The sequence below is a fragment of the Rhea americana genome, unplaced genomic scaffold, assembly GCF_003343005.1.
Source record: "Rhea americana isolate MKP2758 unplaced genomic scaffold, rheAme1 scaffold_40, whole genome shotgun sequence".
Lineage (NCBI taxonomy): Eukaryota > Metazoa > Chordata > Aves > Rheiformes > Rheidae > Rhea > Rhea americana.
Window position 1 is genome coordinate 3,835,522 of NW_028186535.1, and position 20,979 is coordinate 3,856,500.

General features: G+C 39.6%; 1 protein-coding gene across 2 annotated transcripts in view; it reads right to left on the bottom strand.

Moving 5' to 3' along the window:
* The window catches only part of DSG2 (desmoglein 2), a 28,251-nt gene extending 7,522 nt beyond the window's left edge, over nucleotides 1-20,729 (bottom strand). The window contains exons 1-14 of one of the 2 annotated variants that reach the window (XM_085314338.1): nucleotides 20,581-20,729; nucleotides 13,973-14,008; nucleotides 12,874-13,008; nucleotides 11,401-11,559; nucleotides 11,104-11,248; nucleotides 9,631-9,791; nucleotides 8,838-8,972; nucleotides 8,513-8,698; nucleotides 7,386-7,645; nucleotides 6,376-6,518; nucleotides 4,966-5,190; nucleotides 3,390-3,620; nucleotides 2,153-2,277; nucleotides 625-954 (exon numbers count right to left, since the gene is read on the bottom strand). In XM_085314338.1, the coding sequence (XP_085170464.1) occupies nucleotides 625-954; nucleotides 2,153-2,277; nucleotides 3,390-3,620; nucleotides 4,966-5,190; nucleotides 6,376-6,518; nucleotides 7,386-7,645; nucleotides 8,513-8,698; nucleotides 8,838-8,972; nucleotides 9,631-9,791; nucleotides 11,104-11,248; nucleotides 11,401-11,559; nucleotides 12,874-13,008; nucleotides 13,973-14,008; nucleotides 20,581-20,616 (2,307 nt within the window). In that variant the 5' untranslated portion in view covers nucleotides 20,617-20,729. The remainder of the gene's footprint in view (nucleotides 1-624; nucleotides 955-2,152; nucleotides 2,278-3,389; nucleotides 3,621-4,965; nucleotides 5,191-6,375; nucleotides 6,519-7,385; nucleotides 7,646-8,512; nucleotides 8,699-8,837; nucleotides 8,973-9,630; nucleotides 9,792-11,103; nucleotides 11,249-11,400; nucleotides 11,560-12,873; nucleotides 13,009-13,972; nucleotides 14,009-20,580) is intronic. The other variant, XM_085314339.1, reaches the window with a different exon arrangement.
* Between the last annotated feature and the right edge of the window lie 250 nt (nucleotides 20,730-20,979).

Consider the following 20,979-nt stretch of genomic DNA (forward strand, 5'->3'; position numbering starts at 1 on the left):
CACTTCACTTCTCTAAGACCTCCTGCAGGATTTGAGCAGATAGTTATGCTCAGATTATGTATAACGCTACAAAGTACAACGTGTGGACAAAAAGCAAGCTGTTAGGCAAAAAGACAATGCTAGCACCACTTTATCAGCTGTTTTGAATAAACAGACCTCACCCTCTACCCTTTGCCATCTATAGCCTAACTTTCAAGCGCTTGCTCCATGATAAGGTTYTTAGCTGTGCTTCATGAAGAGTCASGGAAGTGACTCCCTAGAAATGAGTGTGAGGTGATTAAGGTTTATATCACATCTTCCTCATGGCTTCTCCTTGTGAACCAGAGGCTCCTTRGTTGCTGCCAAATATCCTGGATTCCATTCCCCAATCTCTCTCAAGGAARGTCTCATCTTCTATACAGAGTGCTATGAGACTGATCATTGTCATGCTTTAAGTCCAACATTTGAACTTGAACCCATAAACTGTCCCCACCACAGATACACACAGCACAGAACATTATATTCAGGTCTGGATCTATGTTATGTAGTAACAYAAGTGGCATTTGACAACTTACTTTCCCAAGAATCACATACTAGTATCTCTAAGCATCAATATCAACATAGTTACTCAGGTCATATACTTACATCACTGAAGTAGTCTCTTAAAAATTCTTCTTTCATGGCTCCTCCATTTCCCACCAGCACACCTTCTCTGGCCACCACTGTCTTGCCTTCTCCAACTGTTACACCTTCAGCCCCTCCAGCTGCCATAGCTCCATAATCAGCACCAGAAAAGAGATGCTTTTGCTCTTCCCATCTTTCAGTGCTCCTGGTCACAGTGTTGTAATGCTCTCTTACATTAGATGCAGAATTGCCACTTTCTGCCACAGCTTCCTCTGCGCTCATTCCTGCTGCTCCTCTGGCCGCTGCTGTCGACATCCCCACAGCACTGGGCGTGATGAGGTTTAGCACTGGCTACATAAAACAACACAAATTAAGATGTGACATGAAAGCTATGTTGTCAAGCACACAGAACTGACCAAACCAGCAGCAAGGCTGGGTGGGACCTGAGAGTCGTTTGACTTGTTTGAATTCGTACTTATAACATGTTGCTACAAAGAGTGAAGTGCCTCATGAAATAGGGTGTAGCTTCCAGKATTGTGTTCTCAGGAGGAGAGAAGATCTATAGATGCATTGTTTCTTAAAACTCAAAGCCTTGGGAATCAAAGAGCATTAAGAGGAAAAGAAAATATAAACAAAAACTTGAGAGTTTTAAACAAAAACTAGAGAGCTCAACTGCTCCAAGAAAGTTTCGGTAGTCTCCTCAACCACAGACATGTGATACTGCCCAGTTTTACCCAAACAAAAATGTGGAGAGCATATGCTGCCTGGACCTTTCTTCGTTCTTAGAAATTTGGCTTCCCCATTAAGTTTATTGTCTTTTGTCAAAAACTTGTGGGAGTATTGGCCCTAAAGAAAAGTCAAGGTTATCTTACTTCTGTTTCTTTGTTAGCACCCAAAAGTGTGCTAGTGTTATGCCCATTCATTGAAAACTGGGTTTTGTAAGATAACAAGAAAGGGCAACTCACTGCTGTTCTTTCTCTCTACCTACATATATATATATACACACACACACACACATATATATATATATATATATATATATAYACACACACACACACACACACACATTTTTTTTTTTTTTAAGAATTCCCTCTGTTTAAGAAGGGAGCACATGAGGAAGTCAATTAAAACGTAAACTGAAACTTTAAACTAGTGATGGGAAGCTAAGCTTTATAACTCATTCTTTTACTGCTTTAACATACTCCCAAATGGGCATAGAACACTCTAGGCTTGCAAATGTAAATACTTCACAGCATCAGTGCTCTTCCCACACTCCTATCTTCCGTTCAGACACTATCAACACTTGCTTGATTACTTTCTCTCTTCTTTGGAATTTAAACAGCMTAGTTGGTATTTCCAGAGCTGCTCATGGAATTCATCTTCCACGYATCTTCTGCTGAGCCCAGACTAATTTTCAGTTAATGTTCATATGTAGTTAAAATCTGCTCTACAGCTTTGAAACACCAACTCATAATGTGGAAGAGATGCCAAGTGCAAAACTGAAAGACTTGAATGAAGATCAAAACAAAATGTTATTAGGTAAACATGCCTTCTCTTCAGGAGCTGCTCCCTCACTGTTCCAGTTACGTAACATCTCCTCACTGTAATCCGGTATTGCAGCAAATCCCTTAGCTCCCGATCGACACGGACACAACAGCAATAATAGTGGAATAACTGCAAGGAAACAGTTTGCCATTAACTGTGATGATTAGCGCCAAAGCATGGTAACAGCAAATACCAAAGTCCTGGGCAGCTCCCATTCAGAAATGCATTTTTAATGAGTTAAAGATCAACATAAGGACTGATAAGGGCTGCAGATAAGTTTCCAAATATTCAAGATATTTTCTAGACACATATGCCAGGACGGTTTCCTAGAGAGTAAACTGCCACTAACCTATGTCAAGACCTCAGTCCTACAAATGATCATGCATGTGTTCAGCTGTACTTTATTAAAGATATCATCTTGCAAATGTGAGTCCTAAATAATCACTGTACGACCTTAAAATTTCTAAATTCTCCTCTTCTTTTACTACTAGACAAATAAGTGACTTTATACAGATTACATCTCACTACTCCTATGATATGTTTACAGTGTTACCTGGGGAACTGAAAACAAATCTTGCTTCAGGAGCAGAGCATACATATGGAATGAACTCTGTTTTGCTACAGCTAGATTGATAACATAAGCAATAAATTTTTGCCAGTTTAAATACAGCATTGATATACTTGGCCATATCCCAACTCAAAGTGCTGTTCTTGTTCTTCAGCAAGACAAAATAGAAGCTCAAAAGACAATGTCATGYGCTACTCAGAATAAGTAACCATATCCAAGCTGTCAGTAAGGGAGAAGAGTGTGGGAGAGCAACCACAGCACTATGGCTTGAGGGGGAAGATTTAGGGTTCACATGGGGAAGTGTGGGAAACACTGAAAAGTGTTTTTTTTAAAAAAAAAAAAAAAAAAAAAAAAAAAAAAAAAAAAAAAAACTTTTCTCCATGTGGTATTTGTGGCATAATAAACAAAAAGACAAGTCTAATGTATTAATTTTGAAACGTACAGCTTGAAATCTTTTGAGGGTGAAATGCTGATGTTAGCAAAGTTAGTTGGAAATTTGCCAGTAGTCATAAAGACAAGGAATTTACTCACAAAGCGAAGAGAAATGATTAATCCTGAGAGCAGGCAGTGTTTCTTCTCAGGTGCCTTGCAGACCATACTCTTGATCCTGCAGACCATGCACTATGAGCACATACTCTTAGTGCTTCTGAGATAATATAAAACAATTACTTACGCAGCAAAAGTAAAAATGCCAAGATGATTAGTGCAACTGCTCCAGGTCCCAGGCCAGTTGCTGACTGCTTTTCAGCACATGTGGGTATAGAGCTGTCACGTGAACATGTACAGACAGTCAGCTGTAGAGACTGTTTCTGGGTACAGCTGAAACCTTGGTAATCTTGTACTAAGATTGGAACTTCAGTTTTGCCAGTTTTCAGGTTTTGTGGGATCAGCTGTATGCTAGTGTCTGAGGCAGAAGAGGGGGTTTAAAGAAAAGAGAAAATAATCAAGAAATGAGTAAAGAGAAAGGTAACTCCTGTAAACTAAGAGAATTAAAGTCTTCCCAACTTCCCACGTAGGTCTCAAGCTAAGTCACAATGTGGAATGGAATTAACTTGAATTAGCTGCTGCTACAGTTTATACACTGTTATTTTTAATCAGATCATTCATGCTAGTAACAAAGCAGCTGCCCTCACTTGCAGTTTTAGATAATTGTGGAAGAGTCTCAAACTCTTCCACAAAGCAAAGACTATCACATAATATAGTCTGACTGGCTATCTAGCTCTAACCTTTACGTCATCTAAAAAACCAAAGGCTGAATTCGCAAAAATATTTTCAGCCGTAGGATAATCCATTTTAGGCCACAGGCAGAGACCAAGAGAGTCAAAATACCACCCATTTCTGTGACCATGTGATGTTGCAGACACAGTTAGGTGAGAGGTGCCCAGATGATCCCAGCTGGGGAATGCCACTCTACTCTGAAAAGCAATAATCCCTACAATTACTGCAAGTCTGACTACAAGTYGGGTGAGGGAAAAAAAAGTAAGAATGCTTTTTGGGTCCTAAACCTGGTGATCAGGATTAATGATTTTTGTTTTTTAGTGTTATACTGTCATGTTATAGCTGACAGAATAAAGAGTTTGAGAGGAGAAGTATTTTCTGGTGCCTTCCATTCACCAGAATGARTTTCTTTTAAGTATTTTCTATCTGTATATGAATGAGAAGGTAAGAAAAAAATGCATATCTCATTTCAAAGTATTCATTACAGTACTCACAGTATACATTTAAGGAAGAGGGCTGCAGCTGCTATTGCTTCTTCCCCTGCTGTACAGGAGAGTCTTGGACAGGTTGCATAGCATTTCCCTTCTTCAAGGCCCACACTGTGCAAACTTTTATTATTATTATTACTGGGCTGCAGTTGCTTTAGCCCTTAATAACACAATTATCTCCAAACTTAGTTTTAATGAATTGTACCTGGCATCACTTCGCTCAATTTCTGTGAGAAGATGGGAGTGTGGTTTAATCCCAGTGTCATCCACCAGCTCCCAGATGCCATATATAACTCAAACTACACAAAGATGGTCCAACTGAGGGAAGGGAATAGGCCCCAGAATACATAATCATGCTTTTACATCCACTGGACAGAAGACAGTAGGATGCAATTGGTGACTTCATGCATGACTCCACACCTGATGTGGATTTTTTTTTTTTTTTGTCTGGGTCAGCCAAACTGTCAGTACGAACTGAATTAAAGTGAAACACCTCTGTAAAGTTCCAAAGAGCTGAAAGCAACTTAAAATATATTTTCTTACCATTTCTGGATCCAATTATCCAATTTTTTGTTTTCTCCTCGGGCTCAAGGAGAGTAAAGCTGAAGGGAGCACTGTTTGGGTAACTATCCAAATCAGTAGCTGTAACATCAATTAATTTTGTATCTGAACATACAGTCCGCACAGGGTACTCAATAACTGGACAGTTATCATTCACATCTTCAATTTGAATAACGACTGTGCCAGTGACCGTTTTCCTAGGAAAATCTAAGAATATAAAACAGGACAAATTATATTGATTTGATATGTACAAAAATCTTACCAAAAAAAATTAATACTCTTTCTAAAACAAAGACTATTAAAGTAAATTGAAAGAAAACACTGCTATCATTGAAGTTTATGGGAGAATTATTTCATCCCTAATATTTATAAACATATTGAGAAGGCTCTTCTGAAGAAAAGTTCTCTTTTACTATTTTAATTTTAAAAGGCATTTCCTGTGTACAGTTGCACAGTAACATGCAGACTAGGAAGTGATAATTCTAATGACATGCACCAGGAGTTTTGAGCCTCTCTTGCTTAGCATTCAAGAAAACTTAGGACTCTGAAATCTGCTGATTACTGAGAGATTGACATTCTTTACAAGAGACATTCTTATCCAGTTTCACAAAACCCTTTGTAATTTAGTTTCAGTAGGCAATACTCCTGTAGCAAAATGGATTTAGGATACAGGAAGGATATAAACAGAATAAATTACATCTTATCACCAAGACATCTCAAGAAGAGTGTATCGTTTTTAACAGCTTCAGCGCCAAGACAATTACGGTTGACTTGAGATCCAGAGCAGTCCTCTCTCACCAAAAAAAGAGAAAGACATGCAGCATTTAGCAACCTTTATATACTTGTAGGTGCTGCTAAAAGTAGCATCAGAAAAACACTCAGATGTGTTTTCAGAATGCAGTAAGAGGTAGCTAAAGCCTAAAGAGTCTCTACAGAAAGTCTCTCTACTTCCAGAAATACAGGAGTTGGTCCTCAATTACCTTTTTAGATAAACCTTTGCATTGACTTTRTTGGCAGCTTTCACATGAGAAAGTGCTTGTCAGTAATGTCGCTTAGCATTGGCTATTTCTCTTAGGGTCCATTAACTTTAGCACTTGAACATTACACACATTTTAACCATGTGCTTAACCTATATCTGGTCAAAGAAAAAAGAAATGGGCATCTCAGGAACACATTCCAAGTTTCATCAGTATTCAAGGAGATACTCATTTCTCTCTTCTAAACAGAATCGAGGTGAAACTCGAGGTGAGACTGCACTGCACACCTAACTTTCAGGTGTTAAACACAGGAAGGTAACTGTAGCTGTGGAAGATAAACTAAACCCTAAACAAACAGGAAACTTGCAACAAAAGTCAGTCTGACCAATGTGAAAACAAAACACTCTTGACTTACCTTTAGTTATGCCCAGCATGGTGATAGTGTAGGTACCATTTACTACATGAACTGATTCATAATCAAGGTCTTGTGCAAGTATGATTTCACCTGTAACCGAGTCTATTGTGATCCAGTTTGCCAAATCTCTTCCTTTGATGTACCTGATTAAAAGTGCATACAAAAATGTACATATTTATAACAACCAAAAATCAATGGAAAAGGCAGCTTACTCCCCATTTAAAGCTGAAACAAGATGCCTAGGTATGAGGTCCGACTCTYCTGCTGTTTTAACTGGTTTAAACTATAAATCTAAGATTATAATCACACCTTGAATGCTGAAACTTCCTTCTCCCTCTCTACAGTCACCAGGATTTGAGTGTAGAAGCGTTACAAGAAGGTAGACTGAGAGCAGGAWATCAGCAGGGCAGCGAGCTCCACTGCTGGCTGTGGTGATCATCTTCCCCTCCCTCCCCCTTGCCCCAGAAACCTGAGCAGCAGCAACTGTATTACAGGAGTGGAGGACAGGGCTCCACAGCCAAGTGTGCATCTCTGCCGGCTGCAGCTGCGTCTGTGAATGCCATGGTGACGGTTCAATCAAATTTTGGCTGGAAAATGAGAACTCAAAAGTCTAAATGCAGCCACATATATGCATGTGCAAACTTATCTTACACCCTTTTAGTCTGATTTCTACACATTTCTGTATATTTCTTCCTCATATTTCTACAAAGTTAAATGTGTAGACTTACTCTGAAAAGTGTAAGAGCATGACAAATAGCAGGCAAGCACAGACAGTTTCAGCAGAAACACTCATGTCTTGCCATATACTTCAAATCAAGTAGGATTTTTAAGCCAGTAATTTTCAACATAACAGAATTCTGTTGATTATAACACTTTCCTTTAAGGTCTCAATTACACATAGAAGCAAGCAGATTGCCTTTCAGTTCAATATATATGTCAAATTAAATTCTATTTTAAAATACATATTCAACATACAAAATACAATAGTTCTATAAAAAGAAGATTCTTACGTAATACGCTCTGCTGCTTTTTCAGTATCTTCATCATAGGCTTGGTATTGTCCAATAACCTGGTTTTTCCGCATGGTCTCCATTGCTTTAATAATTTTTGTGCCACCTGGGAATTTAGGACCTTCTCGAACATTAATCACATTAATTTTAATTGGAATTGCTTTAGCTTTATAGCTCTTTCTAATTGACTCATGGAATTCTGCTTTATTTGTAACAACAACGCTCAAGTTTAGGCTTTTCATTTCTTCATAATTTAGTTCCTAGAGCAAATCACAGAAAAAGATCACTCAGAATTTGATATCTACATAACAGTCTTACAGTTAGTATTTAAATGTCAGTGAAAGATACTATAGTGGGAAGAACTGTCAGTTAACATGTTACTCAATATATAATGCTTTAATTCTTTAAGAGTATATAACAGAGATTTCCTTCTTACTTTTCCAGTGAATGACATCATAAATATATATATTTTAATATTGCCAAATTTAAACTTATTTAAGGGTAGGTGAAATGAGTCTTACCCCTATAGTCCGTTTTTACTTTCAATGTATCAGTACTCTGTAATACTTGGCTCTTCAGTTATTTCTTACTGATTCCTTAGTGCTTACCAATTTTTATAATTATTTAAAGAAATGAAAACAAAAACAAAACAAACAAACAAAAAAGAGTTCTTAAGGCACTATCCATCTTCAGTTCCTATGGATTAAAAGGGAGTGGAAACTACATGGAAGTTTACAAAATAAATAGTCTGTAACCTATGGCTCATGGAGTAAGTGTTGCATGCAATGTTATCTTTGGCCATGGGAAATAGAAATTAAACTAAGACCAGCCAGGAGAGCAAAAATAAGGTAAAGGTTACAGTGTACATGTTCATGCTGTTGACAGTTAGAAAAGTTTAGAGACTTCTGCCCCTGCAGATACGTTTGAGGTCACAGAGAATGCAAAAGGAAATGCTAGACAAAAATAAAATTTTGTATGAAATTTTTATACACTAAGGCACATGAAAAAGGAGGAGTGTTCAACACACAGGTTATTTACAGTTTACATATAGATTACTTATATTCAGTATACTAAAAAGAATAAATTATTCTGATAATTAAAGAAGACTTTGTAAATAATATGCTAACCTTCATAAGAGTCAAAATCCCTTCATTTGTTTGGGTATCTGTTTCTATACGAAAATAGCCACCTTCATTACCAGAAGCAAATGCAAATTTTGCCAGCCAGTTATCAGAAAACTCTTCATCTTTGTCAAATACTTTTATTCGCATAATTTCCACATTTGCTTTGTTTTCTTCAATGCTTCCTTCAAGCTGCAATCAAACAATACTCTTTAAATAAAAATGTGATGATTTACTCCATTTCATCAAGACAGGAAAACCTGCATAACAAGGTCTGCAAACAATGTGATACTAGCAGGTGTGAGAACAAAAATATTGTAACTGTACTTACCATACGACTTTCAACAACAGGAACGTTGTCATTGACATCTAAAATCTTGATTTCTAAAGAACATTGTGCACTTCTCCCACCTGATCCACCATTTCTGTCTTTTGCTTCCACCATCAAAGAATAGCTACTATGTGTCTGCCACAATATAAAAATTAAATGTTTAAAAGCAAAGAAAAGTTTCATAGTGTAGATTATCATCCTTACTATACTTTTGTTGCTCCCTCTCCTGGAAAGGCCAGTTAATACTAGTTAGAGAGAGAGGGTGTTATAAGTCTCACACACAACTACCTTGACTGGTTCTGCAGGAGTCCTAGACCTAAAGGACTGGGAGTTTTACATTTCCCCATAGAGTTAGACTTCGTCGAAGCGGAGAATGGAAAAGGTCAGTGGACATAAGCAGCGAGAGCAGCGGACACCAGCGTGCTAGATGCATGATGAGAGCTAGATGCAGAGACGCTGCCCTTAGGTATAGCAAGCCAACCACTATCACCATCTGCTGGCCAGCAAAAATACATGCAGGCAGAGGAAAGCTGCTGGTTTCAGCGCTGTTTCATAGCAGTAACCGTTCTAAAGTCTTTGCACCCTGTCTGGCTTAGCAGGCCACAAAAATCTGTTCCTCCCTCTCCCCCACCTCAGCCCCTGAAAGACATGCAGCAACCAGACAAGGGATCATCCTTTAATCCTAGGAGGGGCAAAGGAAGAAGAGAAGACCAGCTCTCTGGTCAGCAGGCAGCACCAAAGCAAGAGGCATTAGAAGTATGCTGTTACAAGATACCAACGGGAGTTATTTTACCTCTCTGTCAAGGTTTATTGTTGCTACTTGAACCTCACCAGTGTCTTTATTAATACTGAATGCATTATTAGGATTTTGAGAAGTTATTCTGAAAGCAATTTTGGAATTCAGATTATTTGGTTCATCTGCATCTGTTGCATTTATCCTCATTACAATTGTACCTGAAAGCGCAAATAAAACTAGTATCAGTTTACACCGCTATGCATGCACTGGCAAGTATTTTTTTCTGCAGTGTTCCAGATAAAGGAACGTTGTCAGACCTACTGCCCTCGAAATCCAAGTAATACTCGTTAAAAGTACATCCTCTAGTAAACAAAGCTTATTTTCAACACACATCTCTAATTTACAGAATTCAGTGTACTAGAATTATTCAACAGGTTAAGTAATATAAGAACTCTGATAAAACTTCTGATAGAAAAATTAGTACTGCTCCTTTCAGTGAAAAGTGTGAGGGAAATACAGCTTGTGTCTGCAATAACTTTCTATCTTTCTTTTCTTTATATCTGCAGTTTTCTATCTGAATATTGCAGCATTATCTGAATACAAAACAGAATACTATCTGAATAACAGAATATTATCCAAAATACAAAACAATTGTTCTTTGTTAATGTCCTCCAACACTTCACTCGAAAAGCATGGCAGACACAATGGTGCAATCCTCTTGTAAGTCATGGTACAGGATCCTCCCCTCTTGGAAAGGGCTTACTTTAGTTTCTGATACCCCTATTGAGTTTAAACATTAGCTGGGATGCAGTCAGAGAGGTGACTACCATATGGCTCCTACTCTCAGAGAGAACAGAGTGAATTCAATACCTCACCGAACTGGACGTTTAACAATTTATTTCTTCGGATTACAGTGACATTGAAACAGACATCATGAAGGATTTATCAGCTTATTTCACCTAGGCTTTCCTTTACTTATCTCCTGGGAAATAATGTGTTGCCCTGAAATCTGATCAAATGATCCCTGATGTGTTGCTCCTGTTCACAGGAGAATTGCTGCAAACTTCTCTATTGGGGTTTGAGTCAGGGCCACCCGCTCTAACAGCAAAGTACTTCTCCAGCCCACAGATAAATCAGGACTCTTCACAGACATGGTAGAGTGGGATCAACTCCAAAAAACACTGGGATTGCTAGCCCAGAAAGCGGACTGCATTTTTCATACAGTTCCTGCTTAAGGACTCTGGTCCCTGGATGTGTGGTAGCTTTGACACCAAAACAGATTACCACACCAGAAAATGTTGCTGTAGTCTGTTGAATCTATGTGGATGGATACTTTCTCTTCATCACATCACACAGCTTAGCCATAAATGGAAAACTTGCACGCAAACACAAACAAAAAGCCTCCACACAGGTAAGAAACCACATCCTTGTTACCGCAAATATGTTATAGCCAAAATTATGTTCATTTGTGTCCTTGCAAGGGTTGGGAAAAGATAAGTGAATAAAGAAAAAAAAATGAAGTATTGTTACCTGCTTCACTTAATTCTTCAATTGAACCAACAAAAACATCATGGGAAAAAACTGGGTCATTGTCATTTATATCTAAAATTTTAATTGGGAGGTCTATTGGCTCTTCCAGTTTTGCTCCAGTTTTATCCAGAGCATGACCTCTGACCTGAAGTAAAACAGAGAGAAAATAAATACAATGAATAACTTAATATATTATGGTTATACCTTACTCTGCAGAAACAAAGGTAACTTAAGTCAATACATTTGAACAAAAAACAAAAAATAAAAAAAAAAAGAAAACATTGCTGTTCAACTTACAAGCAGCATTGGTGTTTTTTCTCGGTCAACCTTTCCCGTTATGTTCAGGTCTCCAGTCTTTCCATTGATAACAAATAATCCATAAGGAGGCTCTGTTACTCCTTGACCAGATATAGTGTAAGTTACTACTATCCCTTTCTCTTCAAAATCAGAATGTATCTAGCAGGAATATAACATATTAAATTGCATTTAGTAAATAAAACCACATTAAGAATGCAGAGAAAAAAAATATTTCTGCTATTTTTGCAATGAATAAACAAACAAACAAACAGTGTTTTCCTGTGCTTGTTTGGGTATGGGGATGTTGAAGAGATTAAGAAGTGTTACATGCTCGTTTGAGGATGCAACGCAAGGAGGAAAGGAACATGATGGGTCTGTGTAACAGTTGGGATGGGAACTCAGGCCTCAAAACCAGCATGGAGAGGTCTGTATGAGAAGGCAGTCGAGACCGCTTGGACAAAGAGTGCAATAGGATGGAAGTGCAAGCAAAGTTTAACTGGAAGGTTTGAAAAAGCACTGAGATAAGATGAAAAGTTGGAATGAGGGAAGAAGGCAACCGGCTGCTCAAATGGATAGGGACAGATAAAACAGGAAGAAAGGCCAAGGTAGGAGAGGGGAAAGGTCTGGAACGATGAATGGAGCAGAGGGGATTAAAACTACAAGGAAAACTTGGAAATAAGATGTAGCATCTTTTTAATGGACACTAGACATAAGCTAGCAAGGGAACGAAGTGCTAAAACGGAAGATGATGATCAGAACTGGGAGGAATAGGTAGAAGAGGCTGCACAGGTTACAGATTACTCCCTGACAGATTCAGTATAATCATTCTCTTCTGCTGTCAGAAATTATGTGAATTTCCCTGGGAAAGCATGTGTTCTACTCCACCAACATCACCATCAAAATGATGCTGATCAAGTCCAAGCAGGGTAGAACAGCCTAGTACTATCAACATCTACTTTATAAACCAAAGCAACAGATGTGGTGAGTTCAGGTTTCAGCAGTGGTGCTGAACCACATGCATATCAATCTTTCATGAAGGGATAACACCTTGGCTATTTTCAGCTCAGTTTCCTAAATTAAAAAAAAAAAAAAAAAAGCATACATAATCACATCCCAGGTAGACCTGGCTGTCCAATTACTGTTAATAGTTTCTGGACACACTTGCAGAGTTCAACTACACCCGAATGGGGGCACAGAAGTGCAAAAACCTTTGAAGGTATTGTGGTAGAACCACAAGTTCTACGAAAACTGGTGCCTAAAAAAAGATGAGACACACAAATCAGGCTGCAAGAGAACTCATGTGCTGAAGGAAGGAAATAGAAGGCAAGTGGGCCAATCTTTTATTGACATTAGATAGATCTTTAAAATTTGGGAAACACCAGTGCATGTGCTTAAGGCTGCCATTCTCTTATCTTACATTTTCATCGTTTGATTTTTATGTATATTCTATATTTCTCTCTTTCCTGGTCTTACTTTAGCAATTGGATTCCTGTAAGAGCTGTCTTCCTCCTCCCGTATGAAAGCAGGAGGGACTATCCATTCACGCTTCTGTCTGACAAGACTGTGGGGATAAGACAACACACCAGTCTTATCCTTTTGATTGTAAACCTGTGGAAAAACAAGTTTAAATCTCAGTATTACATTTGGCCATTTAAGATGAATTTTTTCTTACTGCTATAGCTCAAATTTCTGAATATCCTCTGCTGTAACCTGGCTTTACAGCATGCTGCAAACTGCACGCTGATCTCACCATTCATTTTCTTCCAAGGAAAATACAGATTCTTTAGCAGCTAACGACTTAGAAACCATGAAGCAGCATTAGCCTTCTGATCCACAATCTGTGAGCCGTATGTTCCTCAAAAGTTGTTTGAAGAGGAAAACAACACTGATCTCTATCAGTACAGAAGTATGCAAGATAAGCTTTAAATACATAAATACATGAGGAAGTTGCCATGACCAGGGACTGGTGCAAGTCAACCAGAATATTGTATTTAAGAGATCGTGATCAGACGTGAGAAGAAGCCTGTAATGTCAAATTGTTTTATAAACCCTCAGCTGAGGGGAGAATAAACAGGGTAACAAGACAGAATATTCCCTTATACTCAGCCTTCTCTCTAATGTAGATCCTGCCCATGAAACGAAAGGCCTCTCTCTAATCCAAGCACTGCCTCAGCTATCTCTGCTCAACTACATGACTCCCCTTTTCTTCCCCTCTGCCCAGCCTAGTTCCTACTATCACTCTAGGTTTCCAGATGCAGAATTACCATCTTCTAGAAAATTAGTCAACTTCATTTATGGAGAGGAATTCAAAGAAAATAGCAACAAATTTAATGTTTTAGGGAAGATTTTCCAAAGTTGAACATCACTCATTTTGATGGATATAGCACTGATCCCGTTCACTTCTATGTTTGCTTACATTTCATCACCCATTACGCAGCTCTCAAGTTTCAGAAAATGGTACAACTCAAGCTATTGATCAACTGAAGGAAAACATGTCTTTACCACTTGCTCTTTGCTCAAAGAGACCTTCTTCAGGCACTGATAAAGAAAAGCAATTTTCTATCATTCCTACCTTAAAATGGAGCCCGTTTCCATAATTCAAGTAGATCTGTAAAGTAAATTATATGATTATTACTTCTATGTCATTTAAGTAGTACTAAAATTAAACTTATATAGTTTCCCACATAAGTACTGCAAAAACATGCAGAAGGAATCTAACATATATAAATTAATATTCATTATTTACTACTAAATATTTACTGTTGAATAATTTACCTGAAACCACATTGAAAATATGCTATACCTGTAAAATTCAGCACAACTAAAGGCTTTACACTGCTTTTTCCTAGAAGAGCAGGAAGTAGACACGAAACAATTCATCTTTTCTTAAACGATGCTGACTTTACAGCCATTTTTAAATGTTCAGGTTTAGTATCAAATACGTTCCAGCATTCCAAAAGAGGCAAAATGGCCATTAATAGGAATGGGTGTCGATTGTCAGCAGCACCCTGGAGCAGCTCACTCCCTTCCATGCAAATCATGGATTATGCATGTTATGGTGGGTTACTGACCATACACGAGAACAAGAGACTTTAGTGTTCAAAAGCAAGTACACATCAAAAAAACTTCTGGTGATATATAAATGAAAGATGCAGAGGTTTACTTAGAATTTCTCTTGCTGACATTCTCTGTATTCTTAAGCAGATATACAGTTTTTCTGCACATGTATCTATGTTACAACGATCAAGAAACAAGATATGTCTGAGACACTTTCTCCTTTTTCATCTATAAAACTGACTGTACAATCTCCCCAGAGCATGACTCCAACACTGCTGTAATGCAGCTTCTATTCTTCCATTTGCCTAAGATCTCTACAAGTTCTGTAGAAAACATTAGAGCAGGATACCCATACCCACTTTTGCAACCACATTAAAACAGCTAGAACAGAGCTATGACTTTGAGGCAATCAGTAAGCTGAAGTGAGTAGTGCAAGAGGGAATAAAGCAGTTTGCTGAGGGAGAGTGAGAATAAGATTTTCTGATGGCCAGTGAGCAGAGGTTAGATCCTCACCATCCCTCTTGCATTGTTTCTTTTCACATACAAAAGCAGATCATTTTTCCAGTGATAACTTTCCTAATACATTGTAGTCTAGATTTGTCCCACTTATCTTTAAGCACCTAACTTAAGAGCGTAAATGACACACATTCATCCTCACAGAAACAAGGCAGAGAGGAAACAAATCATCCTTGCTCTGATACATCAAACTTCAATACAGAAGTGCCTAACTTGTCATGCACTAAGAGCCTAGGATAATTATGTCCTTGCCTCAAAGGCTTTGGATAGGTGCCTTATGCTAGCTGGAATGAACTGGAGCCTCAGCAAATTATCAGATAACTTATGTTCACATCCACTTTCACTATAGGATTCTACAGGCAGCAAAAACAATTAAAAAAAAATCAGTGCAGAAATGTAGGCATTTGGAAACAAAAATGTAGATTGTTACAACATGTAAAAATTAACCGTAGCCGTATGGGCTACACTAAGGGTTGGACTAGATGATCTCCAGAGGTCCCCTCCAACCTTACCATTTTATGATTCTATGATTTTCACCTGAAATAATTAGTCAATACTTCTTTATATTCTCTTTGGCTTTTATCTAGGCTGTGGAGTGGGCTCTCCCTGTTCACACCTTCCTCTGACTCAGCCTTAATTCCTCCATCTATGATAGACTTGACTTTTTTTTTCCCCTTCCTTTTCAGAAGGCCTTATTTCTCCCAAACAATACAGTGGATAGCGTTGGGAAATGTAGCAGACTGTTTCAACTTGTACAACAAAACTCTGTTTTCCAAATGGCAATTTTCCCAATATATGAATCTTAGACTTAGGATCTTAGATTGCATATCAAGCTGTTTCCATAAAAAAATTTTTTTTTTGATTATCTTGTTGTTACAATATAAATATTTATTAAAATTATAAATCCATAAAACTAATACAAATAATGAGGAGCGCATGAGATAAGTGACAGTAGAATTACTTTACAGTGACAGTTTTTCAACAGCAATTGCAGCTCTTTTGGAAAGTGAATAGGTGCCAAGAGCTCATATTGACCATCCTTGTTTGTCTTTATTGGTAAACTGAGGGAAAAATATTTCTGTTCTCAATCTTCAATGGAGATAAGAGGCATAAAGCAAGAGGTTTCCTGGGAACCACAGGATAAACAAAAATATCTGAAATCTACGAATGGGCAGATCTTCCACCGAGATGAACTTTAAAGAAGAGCATATCAAGAAAGTGAGAAGGATCCCATTGGTAATTATAAATAGAAAGTGAAATATGATGGTATTTTAAAATAACTGAGTGAGAACAATTTGTCTGTCTAGTAAAAACTTCAATTTCCTGTTTTATTGCCAAGATGAAAAAGCACTATTGCTTCTGCAGTTTTCAATATATATTCCATTGTTCACCAGGGATCTAAGAAGAGACTTCAGCAGATCTATAAAAAGTGCTTAATAACAGCAATTTGTATTTAAAGCATGCTTAAATCCATGTGGAAGAAATATATAAAGGGATTCTGCATTTTCATTGAAAATGTTTAAAAGATCCACAAGTTTAAAAATGTGAAAAAGCACTCTTTGATGAAACTTTTTTGAAGTAAAAGTGAAAAAAAAAATCACATCTTCTGTTCAAATCTGAATTTCCTTTTATATATATATAAAAAATATAATATAGAGCTACTTTTTATTAAATAGTTCAGTAAAAGCCTATCACGTGGTGTACATTAGAGCCTCGGTGTGTGCACGCACACACACACACAGAAAAAGTGGCACCTACTGATGAAACCTATTGATGACTCAAAGCCGGGAGGCATTGTCAGAAGACACCTGGATTGTTACAGAAAGAGCTGGAAAACTTGAGGCTTGAAGGAAATATTTCACGAAGACAGTCAGCATAGATGAGAGAGTAGGGGAAAGGGAGGAGAATATGGAGTGACACGTACAGGAATGACAGCCTATTCTAGCACAAATGAGAGTGATAATCGGGAAGCAACTAGAAGGACCTTTGAACATAGAGTTGAATTTTATAATGGGAAGATGCAGGCTGAGGAAGCTGTGTGTTATATTTGCTTCACTATGAAGCAAGAAGCCCTAAAAATGTGGTCCTTTCATATGTGTTGTGTGTTAAGAGATTCAGATTTTGCACATCCTGCTGGCTAGTTTGAGGTTCAAGATGCTGGGTGGGTGGAGATCTTGCACACTTAGAAAATAAGGCCAAAAGGATTGGCAACGTTTATCTGGTAGTCCATCTCCACACCCTGAGGCAGCAGCTATACCTAAATGCTTCGTAACAACAGTTTGTTTAACCTGTTCATAAAAACTAGCGATGGAGATCTCACAACCTCACTAGCTAATCCATGGCAGTGCATAGTTACCCTTTCAGACTGAAAGCTTTGATCATCTTGCTGTTTGGATGAGATTCGGTTTCAGATTAAGACACCCAAGTTTCTAGTCTGCATGAATGCTAGGTGTCTAATCTTCCACCATACTCAATAGAAAGACAGGCAACGAGAGAAGCAAGCAGTTCAAGGCACCCTAAAGCCAGCTCACAGCTGCTGTTTCTATCTGGGTGCCACCAACTGTGGCTTTATCTACTTTGCAAGGTCCAGTGCAAGAGGATTTGTACAGCAAAATACTTGCTGCAGAGAACGAGCACTGTACTACACATCCTCTGTGTTTTTTACTTCAGTCTAGAATGAGTTTGATCCCATTGGCCAGTCACCCATGAGTGGATGGACGGGTGCATCTTCCAATTTAGTTTCACCAGAAGGAATCAGATTCAGGCACTGTAGAGGTTTGCTTCAAAAGTACAATTTGATCCAAATTAAAACACTAGCATAGGTGACCTCTGTATCAACTACATCTCCATCTACCATAACAGAAGATCAAACACTTAAAGAGCCCAGTTCTGTTTAAGGCACCTAAAWTTATCATGCAAATATGCTCAGAAACATTACAATCCACTTTTCTTCACAACTACCTTTTATTTAATTGAAAATTGTTACTATGTGTCTTATCTACTTTCTTTTCTCTAGACTAAAGAATCCCAGTTCTCTAAGTTCCTTCCAAGAACTACAGAATATGATTCTTAAATTCATATTTAGGAAGCCTGATTTCAGATTCAGGAAAGCATTTCTTTTGCTTTTAATATACTCGTTGAGTTCAGTAGGACGAATAAAATACTAGGTCTTTCATATTTCACATCTGCTTTAATAATCTCACTATAATGCTTTGAGTTTTTTTTTTTTTAAAAAAAAAGAAATTTGGAATAATATTAAGTTGTTGAATCATTGCATAGATGTTTGTAAATTTTTACCATATTTCAGCATGCTACTGGGAATATAAACTGGGTGCTTACAATATCTTCACCTCTGCTCTTTCTAAAGCCAAGTGTTATGCTGGTTCCCACCCTACCCCTCCCCCCCCAGTGCTTCCGTGCATTTTAAAGGGAAATTACTACTGGCTCTGAGATTACAGGAGTCATCTGATGTATTCTGGACTAAATTTCGTCATACCCAGCCTCAACAGAGTTAGAGATCACCAGTATCAAGGTAATACAATCTGAGAAAATTTTGCTTCTCGTGTATTAAAATCTATGTCTCTCTCAGCTCTTCTTTAACCCAGCCACGGATAGCGTTTGCGTGATCTCTTCTAAAGATACAACGTTCACGTGCCTAATAAATCATAAGAGAACTCCCAAGGTCCTTCTCAATCTCCGCAGCTGTGCGTGTGCTGCAGGCCGGTGGCTCTGGGCGTGCACCCTGGACACCCAGGGCAGGTGCGGTCCTACCACACCTACGCGAACACCACAGCCAGGGTAGGACYGCACCTACACGAACACACTATCGCCCTGCAAGCACCGGTGTCTTTCAGGAAGAGCTGGAGGCAGGGACACAGGCATGAAGAGAGCTGCAGCGAGCTCCGAGGTGCCCAGGCCTGATCCTAAGGGGGCCCAGACCACAGACCACCATGCTCGTTTGAGCGCTAGATACTTTCAGAAGACAAGGAAGAGTTTGATGTTCTTGATGCTTCTATGCTAAAGGTCAAGCCTTCCCTCCTCCCCCATTTTTTGATGACTTTTGCTTTTTTAGTAGTTTTTCACTGGCTTTGTCCATATTAGCAAAAAAGAGCTAAAAATAGTGCCATTCTTTTTTAACACAAACCAGCCAAGGTACCTCCATTTGCTAGAATATTTCATCTCAGGCATACTAAGGTATTAAGAAATCAAACTTTGTACAATTTTAGTATCTTACATCCTGTACAAGCTTTAACTGAAAGGATTAGGTAAATCATTTTCCTTTTCTTTCTAGACAAGGCCAATAGGATTCTGACCAAGTACAAGCCTACTAAATTCAGAAATTACAGAAAGAATTAGTGGAAAAWTTTTATACAAGTAGCATGTTTCTTTTTGCGCTTTTGAGCAAAAAATAATAATACACCTTGCAACCAAAACACAACTCCCATCTTGATTCTTGGAATAGTTAACTGTTACTGGCTGACTCTTAGCCAACTACATCTATGTTAAAGCTTTCAAACAAGTTTCCAGCTAAGAAAGCTGATTTTGCTGGATCTCAAGCTTGGGAAGCAAAGTCACTATACACAACTCCTGACCCTGGCTGCCCTGCAAGCTGTCCAAAAGCCTAATGTGGCCCAGCTCCTTGGCTCTCCAATGTTACCCACAGACTGGCTTCCCCACTCGGGGGTTTCGCCAGGTTACCTGCTGCCCAGCTTCCGCAGGCATTTTTGCCAGCCTGGAAAGGTGGACAGCCAAAGGACAAGGCGTTAAATGAGAGGGAAAGCTTCCTGGGTAGCTAGAGAACATCAGTCCAAATTAAACAAATCATAAACTTTTTTTTTTTTTTCTGTCCCAGTTCTTTGTGAAATACTGCTGTAAGACTAAAAAGACTACTTCAGTGTATGGAAGATCTAAATACTAATAGCTAAATAAGAATGGAGGTGGAAAAGAAAAAAAAAAGTATTCTGGATTTAAGCAGCCTGTCATACAAGGCAACAAAGTTTTCCACTAATAAAATTATTATCCATTTTCCCTCCTGATACCATTCCTCCGGAAAGATAGCTCATAAGCATAGAAAACATTTCAAATAAGAAAATGACACCACTGTGAGTTCTTCCCTGCATTCCTGTTCCTACTAGAATCCGGGGGGGGGGGGAAACAAAGCCATTCGAGACGCAGCGCTCATTTTCCATCAACTTTTTCTACTGTTGCCTACTTTCACCTACTTTCACAGAGCAAACGGTGATTACTGCTACCTACTGCAAGAACAAGAGCAAAGGCTCGTTTCAAAGCAGCCGGGAGGAGAAGCGCYCTCCCCGCGGCCGCAGGCGGCGGCCGCGGAGGAGCCGCGGCGGCGGCGCACCCGCGGGCAGGGTGGTGCCGCCCGCCGCGCAGCTCCGCGCCGCTCCGCGAGGCGCGGCCCCGGCCTCCCCCTCATTGCCGCGCGGCGGAAAGCGGCGCGGCCGCCGCTCCCCTCCCTGGGGGCGCTTTTTTTTCTTTCTTTTTTTCCCTCCTTCCAAACAGGGGAGAAAAAACAGACTTTTTTTTTTTTTTCCTTCCCTCTCCCACTCTTACCAGAGGGATCCTCCCCGCCCCCGGCCCACGACTCACCAGCAGCACCAGGAGCTGCGCGGGGCTCCGCGCCATGGCCGCGGGAAGGGAAAGGAAGGGAAAGAAGGGGGCAGCTCCGCCGCTGCGCTGCCGCGGAGAGAGGCTGCGGCTGCGGCGGAGGGGCCGCACAAGTAGTGGGTGCGGGTGGGTGGAGTGTGCCGGCTGGCTGGGAGGCGCGCCGGGAGCGGGCAGGTGAGGCCTGCCCTCCCCCGAGCCCAGGGCCGCGGCCCGGCCCGGCCCGGCCCGGCCGTGCGGGGCGGAGCGGAGCGGAGCGGAGCGGAGCGGAGCGGCAAGGGAGGGAGGGTAGGACCGCGCCCTCGCACACGCGGAGCTCCGTGGGGTCGCGGCCGGGCGGCGCTCTGGGGGGCCCGCCGGGTTTGCGCCGCAGCCGCCACGCTT